General features: G+C 48.8%; 1 protein-coding gene across 6 annotated transcripts in view; it reads right to left on the bottom strand.

The window, feature by feature from the left end:
* The window catches only part of CAPZB (capping actin protein of muscle Z-line subunit beta), a 146,544-nt gene that overhangs the window by 36,779 nt on the left and 92,593 nt on the right, over nucleotides 1-17,172 (bottom strand). For all 6 annotated transcript variants that reach the window (XM_004024786.5, XM_055386213.2, XM_019011935.4 and 3 more), the window contains 2 exons: nucleotides 9,733-9,854; nucleotides 2,833-2,946 (listed from right to left, as the gene is read on the bottom strand). In XM_004024786.5, coding sequence (XP_004024835.1) covers nucleotides 2,833-2,946; nucleotides 9,733-9,854 — 236 coding nt within the window. The remainder of the gene's footprint in view (nucleotides 1-2,832; nucleotides 2,947-9,732; nucleotides 9,855-17,172) is intronic.

The raw sequence follows: 17,172 nt of genomic DNA, 5'->3' as shown, positions 1-17,172 counted from the left end.
GCGTGAAGAGTGAGGCCTTAGCTATGACTCCCGGCTCCTGTGGTTTTCTAGCTGTGTTAACCAGCTTGAGTACTTAATCTGAGCCTCAGCTTCATCAGCTGCCAAATGGAATAACTCCCACTTGTCCTATAGTCACTGTAAGGATTCAGTGATTATTCTGAAGAGTTTTAATGATAGTAGGGAAATTCTCATGATAACAGGCCAAAAAAGCCCCTGCAGAACCATACACCATGTATCATTACATATGTGAACGATGAGGTGGGAAGGGAGAACAAGGGAAGCAGAAGTCCAAGATGAAACTGGGCTCTTCCCCAAGGCTGGCCCTAAATGGCAAAGTAAGGCAACACATCTGATTCACTTTATTAAGGGAGTAACAACATGAACACTTAAGTCTCATAAAGAATCAGAATCACCCCCACCTCCATATCTCAACATGCAGCCCAGTAATAAGCCAGAGTACAGCCTCCTCATAGAACAGAAGGGGTGAAGCCAGGCAACTTCCTCAGGCTTAGGGGATGGCACGCATGGCACGTTAGCTCCCCAAGCTGGGGGAAAATCTAGCAAACACTTTCAAGGGGGAACTTTCCACTTCCACCTTCAAACTTAGCTGAAAGGGCAGGCTGTATTCCTGGAGTATCCTGAGATGGCTCCCAAGAAGCTTACATATAAAAGGGGCCAATTTTGCCCAAATCTCTATCAAATTGACTTCCAATTTAAAAGTGGCTGAGGGTGTGCACTTGCTGGTTGACAGCTGTGTGTGCACATTAAGGGGCACCAGTCTCAGGGCCTTAGGTGAGTTTGCCCCTGCCTCAGAGACCCTGGCACAACCAGCCCCCCTGCCTGGCTGGCTTCCTCAATGTCAGACCTCAGTCAAGTGTCTCCTCAAGAGGCCTCATGGGCCGCTCTACGTAACAAGTCAGCTGCTCCCTGTTATCACCAGCAGCAATGACTTGTTCACTTGTCCACTGTTTGTTTTTCCACAATGGAGTGTGGTGAGGGCAGGGGCCTCATCTACCATGTACGAGGTGCATCCCTGGTACTCAGCGAGCACCTGGCTCATGGGAGGCACTCAAATGTCTGCTGAGTAAATAAATCGATGTTGGACTCTGGAGCTGGATAAGGATGGTTTGATATCCCAGTTCCACCACTTACTAGCTCTGTGAACCTGGGTAAGTTATATCACCTTTCTGATCTGTCAGCTCGTTTGTAAGAGGGGGATAACCCTCTCTCATGGGTTCCTGTGAAGACCGAATGAGACAGAGAACACCTGGAGGCCCACTTGCATGGCCACTGGTAACTGTTATCATCACCATCGTTATTTTATTACCAGTATTATCACTTTAATATTAAACCGATTCTACTTGGGCATTCTTGTTTAATAGCTGGATTGGCTTCTTACAAAATGGGCAGATAAAAGAAGATAGTAAAAAACAATTACAAGTAAACTACCATAGAGCAATGAGTCAGCTTTTCAGTATCACTGGGGAAGGAGCTATTCTACAATAGGACAAAGTTCTAGATGTAAGAACCTTTAAAAGACTGAAGCCTATTTTGACTGTGAAAATCAACAATTTGTGGGAATTTCAGATAAATATGGGTTCAAATCCTAGCTTTTCACCTCCATGTCCTGTGGTCTTGTGTGAGTCATTTAACCTCTTGGAACCTTGGTCTCATTTGTAAAAGGAGGAACAAAACCATCTTCCCCAGAGGTTCTTGTTAAGGAGTAAAGATAATGTATATAAAATATTCGTATATAATAGAACTACAGACTGGGGGCCAAGCCCCACCCACCTCAAAGCTCAAGAGGTGAATTTTACATTTGAAAGGTTCAACAGAAAACAAACCAAGAAGCAGCAACAGAGACCTTATGTGGCCTGCAAAGCCTAAAACGTTTAGGATCTGGTTCTTGACAGAAAAAAGTCTGCCAACTTGAATTAGTATTGCCTATTTTACAGTTTTGCTGTATTTTCAGTATAGAGCTTAATTATAAATGAGATTCTGTTGATTATGGCTAACTTTCTCTGGAGCCCTTCCTTGTAAGCCTGAACAACTAAGTGACATGTTGGTGCTGTGGTGCTGGGAGGCAGGATTAGATGGAGCAGGAAGAAATCTCAACAGATCTAGCAAAACACTTTTTAAGGCAGGTGCCGAGGCCACAAACAACTCAGGATTCAGGAAGATGTTTGCTGCTCTGCTCCTGCTCTGTAAGGACTGCACTAATCTTGGCCTGGGAGCAGCTGGAGGCAGAGGCCCCTGAGCTCCAGGTCAGAACTGAGCATGTGGTATGGCAAAAAAATCCATAGGGGCCTTTGGAGATAAACAGGTCTGACTTTAATTCCTGGCTCTACCCCTTGCTGTGGACAAATACTTTAATCTGTGTCTTAATTTCTTAATCTGAGAAATGAGGACTAAACTAGCTATGTTTGTGAGGATTTGAGATGCTATGTAGAAATACCTGGCACTGTTTCTTATACACAGTAGGCACTGTACCAGTGGCACCTGCTGTTATTATGAATCACGATGCAGGGGAACAGCACATAGTGAAGTCTGGTAGCATTCTATGACCGAGTCATCTCATAACCAACCCAACCACCAAACGAGTGCCCTGCATCCTGCTATGGGAGGCTCCCAATTTTAGTTAGGTGAGCCAGGTAACAGATTCAAGGGAGAATGCTTGGCCGGGTAACAGATTCAAGGGAGAATGCTTGGCCGGGTAACAGATTCAAGGGAGAATGCTTGGCCAGGTAACAGATTCCAGATAGAACACTGCCACTTAGGATTTACCTCTCAAAAATCACAAGCGCTAAAGTGCAACAGGAGAAAATGACTCACAGGTCTCGATACTGGTCAAAGGCATTGTTGGCTTCCACCTCCAGCTTTCTCAGCCGAGCCGACGGCATGGCCCCATCCTCCAAGGGAGGGTCATACTTGTTACTCCATGGTGACCTGGAGGGAAGGAAGGAAAAGTATATACCATGAATCGTTCCATGAAGACACGGCCAGCGAGCAGGGAGCCTGAGCCCTGGCTATCTGAAATCTCGGAGGCAAAGCCGCTAACTCCAGCAAAGATTTTTCTGGGTCCTGGCAACAAACAGGGCTTTCTGGAGGTTTGCAGAACAAGGGCTCTGATGCGGGCAGACTGGGGCACACGCCCGTGCTTCACCTCTCACTGGCTGTGAATGCTCAGCAAGTGTCCCAACTCCCTGAGCCTCACTTTTCTCCTGCGTAAAATGCGGCTGCTACTTGCTCCACACACGGGGTTGTCACGAGAAATGAGACAAGCAGATCAAGCGCCCAGCCCAGAGCTTGCCAGACTGTCAGTGTTCAACAAATGCTAGTTCTTTCTTACCCGCTTTCTCAGTTCTGTGTTCACCACCTATTTTTTTTTCTTTCTTTAGACAGAGTCTCACTCTGTCGCCCAGGCTGGAGCGCAGTGGCGTGATCTTGGCTCACCACAGCCTCCGCCTGCTGGGTTCAGGCGATCCTCGTGCCTCAGCCTCCTGAGTAGCTGGAATTACAGGTGCAAGCCACCAGGCCCAGCTAATTTTTGTATTTTTAGTAGAGACGGAGTTTGGCCGTGTTGGCCAGGCTGGTCTCAAACTCCTGGCCTCAAGTAATCTGCCTGCCTCAGCCTCCCAAAGTGCTGGGATTATAGGTGTGAGCCACCGCTCCTGGCCATGTGTTCACCACCTTATAGTTCAACAGATGCCCCTCTCTCCTCCCTGATTTGCTGGAGGCTCTACATAAACTTTAAGACCTTCTTACGTAGTAAGCATTAAGAAGAGAGCTGTCAGTTACAGAGGCGGGCAAGAGACACAGCTCCACAGGGAAATGCTGATTACATTAGAAAACCTGAGCAATCAGGTACTCCACGTGAACACAGGATAGCTTTTCCAACATCCAAGAGCTATGCACACATATGAAGACTGCTAAGTAATGAGAACCAGTCTTTTTGCAGCCCAAAAGACTTGCTATATTTCTTGAAATGTACTTTGCCACATCAGGAAAGCATTTAATCACACAGAGAACTGGAAAGGGGGTTATAAGGGAAAGATCTACTCATTAATTCCCGCAGGTGGGGTTCAGAGGGCCGAGTGTTCAGAGAAAGTAGCAGAATTAAAAAGGTGAGAGAGGAATGAAAAGACAGAGAAGACAACATGGAATTCAGAAAAAGTCCTTCACACTCTTGGTCTAAACGCCTCGCTGTTTCCACTGTCAGACACCCACAATGCCTTTTCCGCATCCCCTCCTGACCACATCATTGTGATGTGGAATGCATGTTAAGGGGAAAAAAAAGTATGCTCATCATCTTCCAAACCCCAGTTTTAAAGAATTCTGCACACAGACATCTTTCTTCTTGGTAAGTGATGCTCCACCAGGCACCTACGTCAGTAGATCATGGAGTATGGAACCAGAATAAGCTGGGCGGCCTCTTCCACCAGCCACCCGCAGGCAGCTTTCTCAGAGGCTGGTTCACAAACGGTACATGTAGGGGAAGAGTTGCTGTGCTTGGTGTCCCCAAAGAGTCTCCAGGCAGTCATTACACTCCTGATCACCTCAAAGCAGAAGGAGCCTTGGAAATCCTTGTTTCCAAGCCGACCACTTTCTGCTGCTCACCGCAGTTTTGGTAGAGACTTTGCAAGAATGGGGTGAGACACCCCCTGCTGCCCCATGACCAGCAGCCAGCTTTCATGGTCACACTGGGCCATTCGCACACCATGGGAAGGAAACTGTCAACAAGCTGGGACCCCAGATGTCTGGGAAGACAGGCGTGCCGCCCACAATCGATGCCTCAGTTCTCCTGAGAAGCCAAGCGCGGGCTGACCTGTCAGTTCTTGTAGCCTGTCACTCCTCCCTCTGAAACGGGGCTGCCCAACAGAACTTCCTGAGACGATGGAGATGTTCTAAATCTGTGCTGTCCAAAACAAGTCACTAGCCATGTGTAGCTACTTGCATACTTACAATGTGACCGGTATGACCAAGAGACTAAATTCTTAATTTTATTTAATGGGAATCGATTTGAATGCAGATAGCTCACTATAGAACCTCAGCTAGGAGGGGGCAAGAGCCTTTTCTGTCATCTTCTCTTCAGGTTGCTCAGCACCTAGAACAGTGCCTGGCACTCAACTACACGCTCATTAAAAAAAATCCCAGCACCTTGGGAGGCCGAGGCGGGAGGATCACAAGGTCAGGAGTTTGAGACAAGCCTGGCCAACATGGTGAAACCCCATCTCTACTAAACATACAAAAAATTAGCTGGGTGTGGTGGCATGCACCTGTAATCCCAGCTACTCAGGAGGCTGAGGCAGGAGAATCACTTGAACCCAGAAGGCGGAGGCTGCAGTGAGCTGAGATCGCGCCACTGCACTCCAGCCTGGGCAACAGAGCAAGACTCCATCTCAGGGAAACAACAACAAAAAAATAAATGAATTCTTCTTGTCCAATCACAGTTGTAAATAAATAAAAATAAAAAAGAATGAATTCTTGCACCCCCGCCCCCCCACCACAACAGAACCAACCACTCCCTCCTCCCTCTCACACAGATGTTGATCCTCATGCCTGTCATATCCTTGTCCTTCTTCCCTCACCCTCGACTGCAAGAGGTCTTTGACAGCAGAGAGCCTGTGCTGCCTGCCCTTGTCCCCAGTACCCAGCCCTGAGTTAGTGCCAAGCAGATGCTGCTGGTGGACTGAAGCCTCACAGCCCGGGAGAGGAAGAAAGGGGAATTCTGCTGGTGTTCCACTTCTCCAAACCAAGAGATGGAGCAGCTTTCTGGCTTTTTTATGCTGGTCACGGGCATGGCGCCCAGGTGCTGTCCTTCTTGGGAGCATCTTGCTCTGTCGCCCAGGCTGGAGTGCAGCGATGTGAACATGGTCCACTGCACAGGACCATAGGCATGTATCACCATGCCCAGCTAATTTTTTTTTTTTTTTTTTTGAGACAGAGTCTCACTCTGTTGCCCAGGTTGGAGTGCAGTGGTATGATCTCAGCTCACTGCAACCTCTGTCTCCTGGGTTCAAGCAGAGTCTCCTGCCTCAGCCTCACCTAAGCACTAAAAAACAAAAACACCAAATCAACAAAAGCCTCTCATCAGATCTCAGAGACAAAGATCCAGGTGAAAAGATGCTGTCACCATGATTTATCTATAAACAAGGCTTGGTTCTTCTGCTGGCCGGGGGAGTGGATAAGAATCTGAGGGTGTGGAGCTGAATTCCCTCCTTCCCCTGGGTGGCCCTTTGAGACTCTGCAGCACACTCATACGCAGGACCGTTCCCACAGTTCGATGACAGCCATCGCCTTCCTGTAGGCCGGGAAGACCCGACCCAAGTGGCGTTCATTTCAAAGCACCCTGATTAGATACAAGAGCCCATCTTTCGGGCAGACTGAGGGCCTGCAATTTGCAAGAAGCCTGTAACTCACATTTCTACTGGCTCACAGACGATAGCATTTCAAGCTGTTAGTCCTGAAGCCAGGGTAATTGTAGCTGAGGGAAATATCATAACATTAACCAGAATATTCTTAGTGGAAGGGGCACTCAGAACACACTTAAGAGCTTAAATGGAGGCCATTTGAAAAAAGACAGATGGACAGGAATGCCTAGATTTCAAAAGTCAGGCCTTTCATTTCCCTCTGAGAAGGCTTTTTGTTTCGGCTAACAGGTTTCAAACGGTGCTGCTGGCAACGGTCACACCATAAGGATCTTATTTAAGCAAACCATCAAACACAGTCAGGATGGAAATCTGTGGACAGAATCAGAAGACCTTGAAGTTTCATATCGAGAAGAGGAGAAAGAAAGACATACTTTCTGCCTCCACACCCCAGGCTCCTCTCTAAAGGCCTGAGATCCCCCAGAGCTGGTGGTAGGGCCTCAGGAATGCAGGTGGGGGACAAAGGGGTGACCTGGAAGGGCTGCAGGTACCAAGTCTCCCGCAGAGCCTGGCCTAGCCACAGACCTAGACATGATCCCGTCCTTCTACCAGCTCCTGCAGAACAGCTGCCTTACACAGTCAACTGGAGTTTTTAGGTGGAAATAATAAATATAATAATGATGTTGATTAAGCAAGACCAGTTCAAGGAACACCTCCTCCAGGAAGCGTTCCCTGAACTGCATGCCGGGCGAGAATACTTCTCCCTGCCTGCTCCCTGGTCTGTCAAGACCACTCACCATCTTCACTGGACTTCTCTCTCTAAGGGCTGGTCCACCCACTTCATCAGTGGCTCCCTGGCTGGGCAATGTGGCTCACACCTGTAATCCTAGCAATTTGGGAAGCTGAAGTGGGAGGACTGCTTGAACCTAGGAGTTCGAGGCCAGCCTGGACAACAAAATGAGGCCCCCATCTCTACAAAAAAAAAAAAAAAGAGAGAGAGAAAAAGTCAAAAAAATTAGCTGGGGCTGGGCGCAATGGCTCATGCCTATAATCCTGACATTTTGGGAAGCCAAGGCAGTAGGATCATTTGAGGTCAGGAGTTCAAGACCAGCCTGGCCAACGTGGTGAAACCCTGTCTGCACTGAAAATACAAAAACTAGCTGGGAGCGATGGCGTACACCCGTAATCCCAGCTACTTGGGAGGCTGAGGCAGGAGAATCTGCTTGAACCCAGGAGACAGAGGTTGCAGTGAGCTGAGATCGTGCCACTGCACTCCAACCTGGGCAACAGAGTGAGACTCTGTCTCAAAAAAAAAAAAAAAAAAAATTAGCTGGGCATGGTGATACATGCCTATGGTCTTGTGCAGGGGGCCATGTTCGCATCACTGCACTCCAGCCTGGGCGACAGAGCAAGATGCTCCCAAGGACAGCACCTGGACGCCATGCTGTGACCAGCAGTTCCAGGCACAGAATGAGCCCTTCAAGGATGAATTTGATCGGCCTCAGGGCTGTATCACCATCTATATGCTGGGACATCTGCAGCCACATCCCCAGCCTAAACCTCTCTCCTGGAACTCCACATGGTACATCCACAGCCTACCTGGTATCTCCACTTTGATCTAATGGGCCTCTCAAGCTTAAAGTGTCCCTATGCCAGCTCCTCCCCGAGTCCTCCTCACCTCAATCAACAGTGGCTCAGGTCCGAAGCCTTGTAATCACCCTTCACACCCCACCTCCTCTTCTTCCATCCCGACCTACCTGCAGAGGCCGCTGGCTCTACTTTTAAAAGTGACCTCAAATCTCACCACTTCTCACCATTTCAACTTTAGTCTGTGGTCTGAAGGAGGGCAAAATATATTCTCTACCTAATTTCCATTTAAAGCTAGGAAAGGGACATGATTATAAAACTGTTGTCTAGTCTCTTATAAGTCAGTATTAAACTTTTTAAGTATATGACAATGTCTGTGCCATTCAACATTTCACGTGTGTTACTTCTTTTATCCCCCCAATAAATAACCCTGTGCTAACTTTTATTACCCTCAGCCTGGCCTTCAAGACCCTGCCAGACCTGCCCTGGCCATGCCTCCTCCCTCATCTCCGCCCCCACTGCCCTCCCCTCACTGCCTTCTCCACCTCTGGCCTTCTGCCAGCTCCATCCTGGTGAGCTCATCACCCAGGGCCTCAGCACGCAGCAGGCTCTTCCCCAGACCTGGACCTTTTCCTCCTCCAGTTCCCACTTGTGGGAGAGCCTTCCCTGCCTGCCCGTCCTCTCCCTCCCTCCCACTGTCCTCTTTATTTTCTTCAGGAAGCATTCTGTTGAGTAAACAAACACTACTATTTCCGTTTTACAGATGACAAAACTAAAAGACCAGCGACAATAAGTGATTTGTCAAAGTCCCATTGACACAGGGAGCTGTGCTGGTTTGAAGCCCACACTGGCTGACTCCTGATCATTTTTCCTGCTTTGACTTCCCAGAAGCCTTGCCCCATCTCCAAAGAGAGCATCAGGGTGAAGCTTCAAGACAACCCTGGTTCTGTGGTCTCCAAATAAACCTAAAGCAGGCTGTGTTCCTCTACCATTCTCCAAGGCAGTGACTACTGCAATTCATCATGGAAACACTGGGCCAGTTTAAGGATTCCCACTCTTAAAAAATAGAGGTATAACTCCTACATGCCCTTAAAACCCAGCTCAGACATCACCTCCTTCAGGAAGTCCTCCTGGAGCTGACCATGGCCTCTTCTGTGCTACCGTCCCACCCTGAACAGACTTTGCACTGGCTGTATGAATCACATCATACAGTTATCAGTTACCCAATGTGTCTCCTATGCTAGACCTGGTGATCAGACACCCAGGGCAGGGACTAATGTCAATTTAGTTATTTACAGCCTTGGGCGAGGTGACGGAAAGAGAGAGGAGAGTTGTATATCTGACAGAGCTGCGTTCGTAGATCCCTTACCACAGAGACCCTCCCTGCCCTCAGGATCCCCATCATATGCGCACCCTGTACACTGCCCTTCGCAGGACTGAATGCAATTATAATAGAATAGTTGTTTTTGAACAACATCCCTCTCCCGTTAGACTGGAAGATCCATGAAGGCAGGGGGCCTTTGGTCCACTGCTCTATCTCTCATGCTTGTGGGTGGCACTCTTCAAACGTCTGCTGCATGATTGGAATAACAGATGGAAGGATGAGAAGAATGGGGAGGACAAGAGAAGAAAGGAGAGGAGGGCAGGGAACAAACGGAAGGAAAGCTGAATGGGCTGCCAGCTGCCCAAGTCCAAGGTCCCTGTGCTCTGCAGCAGGCACCTACGGCAGCCCGCGTGTGGCTGGTGTGCCTGCTGCATCCCCGGGGCATGAGCTCACCTATAGGAGTCCCCATCTCTGTTGTAGTCACACAAAAGGTAATCCTTTCCCACCACCTTGTCTCTGGCAATTTTCAGTGGCTGGTCAACAGAAGACAGGAGATCCTCACATAGACTGGGGACCTGGCAGAGAGAAAGGACAAGGTCGAAACAGAGGTTAAAACAGCACACCAAACTCAGGTGGCTAACAATACTGCAGCCATATTATGGTCAGTACCTTTAACATCTGGCCCTGGGTACTGAGCCAAAATTATGGGCCTGTTCTTTTCTTTTCCACATGTGTCTGACACCAACTGTGTCCCTCTATAAAGAAACCCATTCTTGAATTACAGTGGAGCGTGATTTCTAATACAGTCTTCCTTCCAAAAACTGTGTGCAGCTTTAATTACCTGGTCACCAGGGTGGCCTAGTAAATTTAAGTGTGTATGTGCTTGGTATTGGTCTCTGGTGGGCAAAGTACAAGCTGAAGTCCCGAGAAGAAGGTAAACATTTCAAATACACAGGAATCTAAAGAACTCGGAGTAGAAAAACTCGTCCGTGCCGGGAACTCCCACAGGCTCCTATGCTGGGTGGAGTCTCCAGTACTTTCCAGGCCCCTAGCCAAGTGTTACCAGTTGGCTTGTAGAGTCAACTCTATCTGCTGCAAAGAGAGCTTCACCCCGGCTCCCCCACAGCACAGAGCCCCCAGTGGGCTCACCTCCGGCTGGCCTGCCAGGGGGCCGCCTCACCAAGAAAGATGACCCCGCGGTCGGGGGCTGGCAGGACTCAAACGCTGGGCCAATGTTGCGACTCTGACACAAGGTTCTGCAAGTAACCAGGCCACTGGCCTCCTCCTCCCAACTCAAACATCAATTTCTACCAAAATATCCCAGAAAGGGATGGCAGCACTTTCAGAAATGGATTCCTTCAGGCCTGAGTCACTTCCACGCTATATTTTCAATGTGCTGACTTATTTGTTTCATGGGCCTGGGTTTATGGGGGCCCCACCATATCATTTACCAGGAAAGCACCTGCCAGTTGCACCAATAACCCTTCCCAATGGAAAAATTCAATCGTATGGCAAAGACACCAGCAGAGCAGCTCAGCAGACGGCTGACAGCGACAGTGGTTCCTGTGTTCTTCCAGAAGGCCCTTGCCACCATCCAAGAGACAGGCAGGGACAGGGAGTCCCACCACCACAGGGACCACCCAGCCTCCACGGGCTCCTCTGCTGCCCCTCCAGGGTGCTTTAGAACTCAGCTTGGAAAGCAATGCCCAGCACAACTAAAGGACTGTAACCCTGTCTCGTAACTCACAGAAATTCTGGCCTTGGTGAGATGATCTGTTTCTTACACAGGGGACAGGACCCAAAGAGACAGACATACACCACCAACCCCTGTGTACAATGTGCTGGGCTTACAGGTGTGAGCCCCTAGGCCTGGCCTGTACCTGTGCTTGTTTTCAGAATTCTTTCTCCATGTGTATCTGCCCTTTCCTAACAAACATAAGAAAAATGGGGGCTACTTTCAAAGTTGGTTTTGGTGATAATATCATGCACCTTACCATTTCCATGTGCCTGCCATGCACCACGCACTATGGTAGGCCCTTTACATAGAGCATATTGTTGACTTGAAAACTCACACGCATTCTGCAAAGTGGGTATGCAAAGCCCCATTTTACAGATTAGAGTTGAGGCCCGGAGCCATAAAGTTACCCAAGGGCCACACAAGAAGCAAGCAGTGGAGACAGAAAACAAAACCAGGGCCAGATGAGTCCAAAGTCCCTACTCCTCCTACTCTAACTTTGGTTTAATGTCCAGCTAAGGGGAAGGACAGTGCATGCTAAAGGCACCCTCTGGTGGCAAACAGCCCTCTCCTAGCCCCAGCCCTGCTTAGCTGTGGCCACAGAGCCCTTCAACTGGAAGGAAGTCCTGGCTGAGGAAGGAAGGTCTAACAGCTTCCACCCAAGGCCATCTGGGACCTGAAAGAGGCCTTGCTGTGCTGCCACAGCCAATGAAGCCACCTCACCTAACACATCATGCCTGTCCCTAAGCATCTCTGTTTATAATGCTGGGATGCTGCCTTGGCTTATCTGTTGGGCCTCAACTTTTGCCTGGAACCCATTCTCTCTGGTTGGAGTCCTGACACCATCAGCTCAATTTTTCCTCAATTACAGGAGAGATTGAGAAAACAGGGTCTGAAGTTAGACTTCCTGACTCCGCTGCGTACAAGTAGCCTTATGGCCTGGGTAAGTCATTTTACTTCTCTACTAAGACTTGGTTTCCGTACCTGTAAAATGGGGATAATAAAACCAACCCATCTGGGTGCCCATGCCCATGTGATTTTGAGGACCCACATGACACAATGCATTCCGTGTTCAGGGCAGAGCCTGGCACAGGGAAATGCACGTATGTTACTGCCTGACACGTTCAGGTTCCTTTCCCTTCCTTTAGACAGTATCATCTGTCACCTGTTACTCTCAGATGGCAACAATAGCCTGGATCATACCTGAATTCACTGTGCTGCTTCAGACACAGGGTACAAACGTACCTGTGAGGATCCGGTGCTTCACCCCAGTTCCACCTGGAGCCAGCTGTTTCCCTTCTCCTGCCAGGCACACTGCTTGCAGCTAAGTCACCTCAACATAGGAAAGCTCACAAGAAAATAGGGTTTGGTATAAAAGAGGCTTGACTCTACTCCTATCCAAGAGATTCATCTATGAATCGAAAGCATCTGAGTAATTTCTTCCTAGCACTTAACACCAGGTGGAGTATTTTTTCATTGATCAGTTATCTGTATCCCTCACTAGAATGTAAGTTTTACTGGGGCAAGGACTTCGATCTTATTCACTGCAGGATTCTCAGTGCCTGTGGCTGTGCCTGACACACAGCAAATGCTTAATATATTTGGGAGGAAGGAAAGAAAGGAGGGAAAGAGGGAGGAAAGGAGTTTTACAACACAGAGCCTCCCAAACTCCAATCAACTTTACTTTAAAATTAATAAATTGGCAGGTAATAGGAATCTTTAGCAAAAGCACTTGTCCAGAACTAAATCTGAATGGATGCTGATGACAAGTTTCCTGTGTGGTTCCAACCCAGCACTCTCAGATATGAACCATGGTATGGTGGGAAAGCACTGAACAAAGAGAACCGGAGCTGTCATGAAAGCCCTGGCATTTTTTTATTAACATATGACCTCAAGGAGCCACAGCATTGGTGGAAAGAGTGAGAACTAAGAGACCTGGGTTCTAGCCTCTGCTCTGCTGTGAGCTGGCCACGGAACCTTAGGCAAAGCCCAAGACTGTTCATTTGTCAAACACAGTAGATGAGGTGCACGGAGACAGACCACCCTTGAAGATCTGTGATGGGACTTCTGAAAGCCAGTATGCCAGGTACTAACCAACCCCAGAAAAACATACATTTAAACTGGAACTCAAAAACTGGCACTGCTTGTCCTACAGTGAAAAGCCTCTGGGACTTGATATGGCCAACTGACTCCACCCAAGCAGGCACGATTTTTGCCTTTTGGATCAACTCTCAAGCTGGGCCACAGTTTTGGCCATATTTCCATCAGCACTGTTTCTTCTGATCAAAGATAATCTGCTCTGGAATAATAACATTTTCGTTGTCATGGGGAATGAGAAATGTGGAATAATACACGGTGTGCCCACAGACTTGGACCACAGCAGCTGCCCAAAGGTGCATTAGTCACGACCTGGCACCATCACTGATCCTGTCTCATACCCACGCCGTCCCTCCACCTCTGCCCGAAACTCCTCAAACAACCACACGGTCCCATTCACCACTCCCTGAACATGCACGTGCATTCCCCCACTTAAACATCTTCCCCATTGAGGGTTGCTGGATAAAATAGAGGGAGACCAGTTCAATCTGAATTTCAGATACACAATGAATAACATTTTAGTATGAATACTTCCTAAAGGTTACATGGGTCATGTGTTTTTTTTCTCAATGAGATGGAGTCCAGCTCTGTCACCCAGGCTGGAGTGCAGTGGCGTGATCTCGGCTCACTGCAAGCTCCGCCTCCCAGGTTCATGCCATTCTCCTGCCTCAGCCTCCCGAGTAGCTAGGATTACAGGTGTGCGCCACCACGCCCAGCTAATTTTTGTATTTTTAGTAAAGACAGGGTTTCACCACGTTAGCCAGGATGGTCTCCTGACCTCATGATCCACCCACCTCGGCCACCCAAAGTGCTAGGATTACAGGTGTGAGCCACTGCACCTGGCCAGGCCATGTATTTTTATTTGCTAAATCTGACAGCCAATCCCCACTGCTCTCTTAAATCTTACTGATCCTTCAGGGCCTGGCCCAAACTCCAACTTCTTTATCAAGATGTCAAATTCTTCAGAATTCCTGCAGTAACACTAATATCAACTGAATCCTAAATGCTTTGGGGATGGCTGTTCTAATACTGCCAATGGCTTTCACCTTACTCCTTCCTCACCACTTAGCATTTTTCATTGTGAATTGACTCCACACCTACAAAGGCCAAGACAGGCCCTTCAGCCTCAGCGCAGCATCAAGCCCGCTGCAGCAGGGATCAGTCAATGCATGCTGATTCCATGTAAGTGGATATTAATCCTGTGGTCTGAGGTCATATTACAGAACCAGAATGAAGGCAGTGTATCTCTGTAATCTAACCAGTCCCTACACTCATCTGAACCCCGGCCCCCGCCCCCTACTCATGTCGAGTGCTTAGAGCAGTGGAAGAAATCACATTAAGTGTCACAGACCATGGGTTTGTACAGTGATTTAAATGAAACGACAGGTCCAAACAAAGCTGAGAGTTCACTTTGGGGTGCGTGTGGCACTGGCTCTGTCACCTCCAAAGCCAGGGAGGGCCTCTGAGGAGGAGGAGGAGCGGTGCTGACACGCGGCAGCCGGATGGTTTCTGTCTAAACCACCCATCTGAACTGCCTAACAGCCTTGGAGGGAATGTTCAGATAACACCAAAGGTGTCAGACCAATCCAGGCTGTTGGGGGAATTTAAACATAATTCCCAGTGACTTGGAATAATAAACACTACACTGGTCAGGACAGTGCCTGCCGTCTTTCTGTTGGGAGTTCAGGGCTCCACCAGTTCCTCTGCTGCCACAGGAGTGTGCTCACCCCAGGGAGCAGGAGCCACAAGTCCTTCACCACCGATACTTTTGCCGGGCTCGGTGGTACCCAGGAGGCCACTGGAAAGACAGGTGGGGAGTGGGTAAAGTGAACTAGGGCAGGGAGAAGAAAAACCCCCAGAAGGTAGAAGGTAAGGGAGAGACCAGGATGCCATTGGCAACGGCCTCAGGTGACACCTGAATAATAATCCGTGGAAGGACCAGGTGATCGTAATAGCCCTGTCCTGCGTGGCAGGCACTATGCTAGCAGCTCTCCCTGCCCTTCCCTATGATCCTGACAATGGCTCTTCACACAGACACGCGCTCCAGTCCTTGTTTTAAAGAAGGGGAAACAGGGCCTTAGAGAAGTAACTTGACCAGAGCCACGCAGCTACGGGCCAATGTCTGAGGAAGGACATGCAGATATATACAGCACAGCTAGGTTCAAAAAGAAACTGCTTTTGCCCAAACTGAACCCTTTTTTTTTTTTCTTAAATCATCCAACCCAACAGCTGATCACACGAAGAGATACAAATCAGAAGTTTCCGGCCACAAGTGAGGTTCGTGTTTGTGCCGCCATATGGTTCTACTTTGCCTCTTCCTCTTCTCCATTAGTTATTAATGTTGAAAAAAATTGTTCAACCAGAAAAAGAAACTTGAGATGAACCCTTAAAAAAAGCACAAAAGCCAGAGCAGCTCAGACCCACGGAGTCTAACCCACGGCGCCCTTGTCTTTAAGAAGTGCACCCTTGTACCTCGGTTTTTTTTAAAATGGCCAAATGAACACATTCCATCTTTTGATCTGCCTGTTGGCCGAGAGCCCACCACCAGCGAGATAGGAATCAAAAACAGATTCTGCGTACTCGGGTGCGCTCAGAGGAAACTGCCACGCCAGAATGCTGCAGCTGCCGACGTCCAGCAGAGGGCTCTGTGACAATTTGTTCCTTTTATTTTTCCAGAAGGCCCAAAACTTTCTTAAAAAGATAAAAGAGCATTTCAAGTGGCACATACACTCGTGTCAGAAACAAAATATACAGTGTGGCATTCTGTAAAAACACCAACCTCGAAACCGAACAGGTTCAAATCCTCGGTCAGTCACTTGCTGGCTGAGTGTAACCTTCCTAAGTCTCTGGAACTGGGGGTTACAACACCCATGTCAAGGAGAAATTCACACTGTTCCATAAACCCCGAATGCCCGCCCCAGGCCTGTGTCAGGTGCAAGGGCTCAGCACGGGAAGAGATGGACATGGGCGGCCCTGCTCTGACAGCAAAGTCCAGCCACAGAGGCATCCCCAAGAGGCAAGGGTAGGCCAGGCATGGTGGCTCACGCCTGTAACCAGCACTTTGGGAGGCTGAGGAGGGTGGATCACTTGAGTTCAGGAGTTCAAGACCAGACTGGCCAATGTGGCAAAACCCCATCTCTACAAAAAATATACAAAAATTAGCCAGGTGTGGTGGTGCGCGCCTATAATCCCAGCTACTCAGGAGGCTGAGGCAGGAGAATTACTTGAATCTGGAAGATAGAGGTTGCAGTGAGCCAAGACTGTGTCACTGCACTGTAGCCTGTGCCACTGCACTGTAGCCTGTGCGACACAGAGAGACTCTGTCTCAAGGTAAAAAAAAAAAAAAAAAAAAAAAAAAAAGAGGCAGGAAGCGAACCTGCAGGAGACGACAGAAGGGGGTTGCTGTGGGGTCAAGTCAGCAGTCTAGGAGGTGGCACAGAGATGACATGTGAATAATGACCAAGGAGCCAGCCCTCCAAGACTGCAGGGAAAAATAACAGGGGCATCCCAAGAAGAGGGAAGAGCTGGCATGAGGCTCTGCTGCAGAGGCCACTGAGGCAAGTGCAAGAACAGAGAGGAGCAAAGTGCGGCTGGAGTGAGACCCAGTGAGGCAGCACGCAGCACCTCCTGGGTCACTCCAAGGGTGAGGGCAGGCCCTGGCACACTGCTTTTCTTAAGAATTTAAAAAAAAAAAAAAAAGGCCAGCTGCGGTGGCTCGCTTGAGACTAAGAGATCGAGACCAGCCTGGGCAACAGAGCAAGACTCCGTCCCTACTAAAATAATAATAATAAAAATAGCCAGGCATGGTGGCGTGTTCCTGTACTCCCAGCTACTCAGGAGGCTAGGGTGGGAGGATTGTTTGAACCCGGGAAGTCAAGGCTGCAGTGAGCCGTGTTTGCACCACAGTACTCCAGCCTGGGTGACAGAGTAAGAACCCGACTCAAGAAAAAAAGTGTTTACTTATGTATAATAGGTAATATATTCACATAGGTCAGAATTCAAAAAGGTACAAGAGCACAAGCTGGGAAAGGCCTCCCAGCGAGGGCCTGCAAGCTGGCTGC

Source organism: Gorilla gorilla, chromosome 1 (assembly GCF_029281585.2).
Source record: "Gorilla gorilla gorilla isolate KB3781 chromosome 1, NHGRI_mGorGor1-v2.1_pri, whole genome shotgun sequence".
Classification (NCBI taxonomy): Eukaryota; Metazoa; Chordata; class Mammalia; order Primates; family Hominidae; genus Gorilla; species Gorilla gorilla.
The sequence above is the reverse complement of the archived record's forward strand: the minus strand, read 5'-3'. Positions and strand labels throughout refer to the sequence as shown.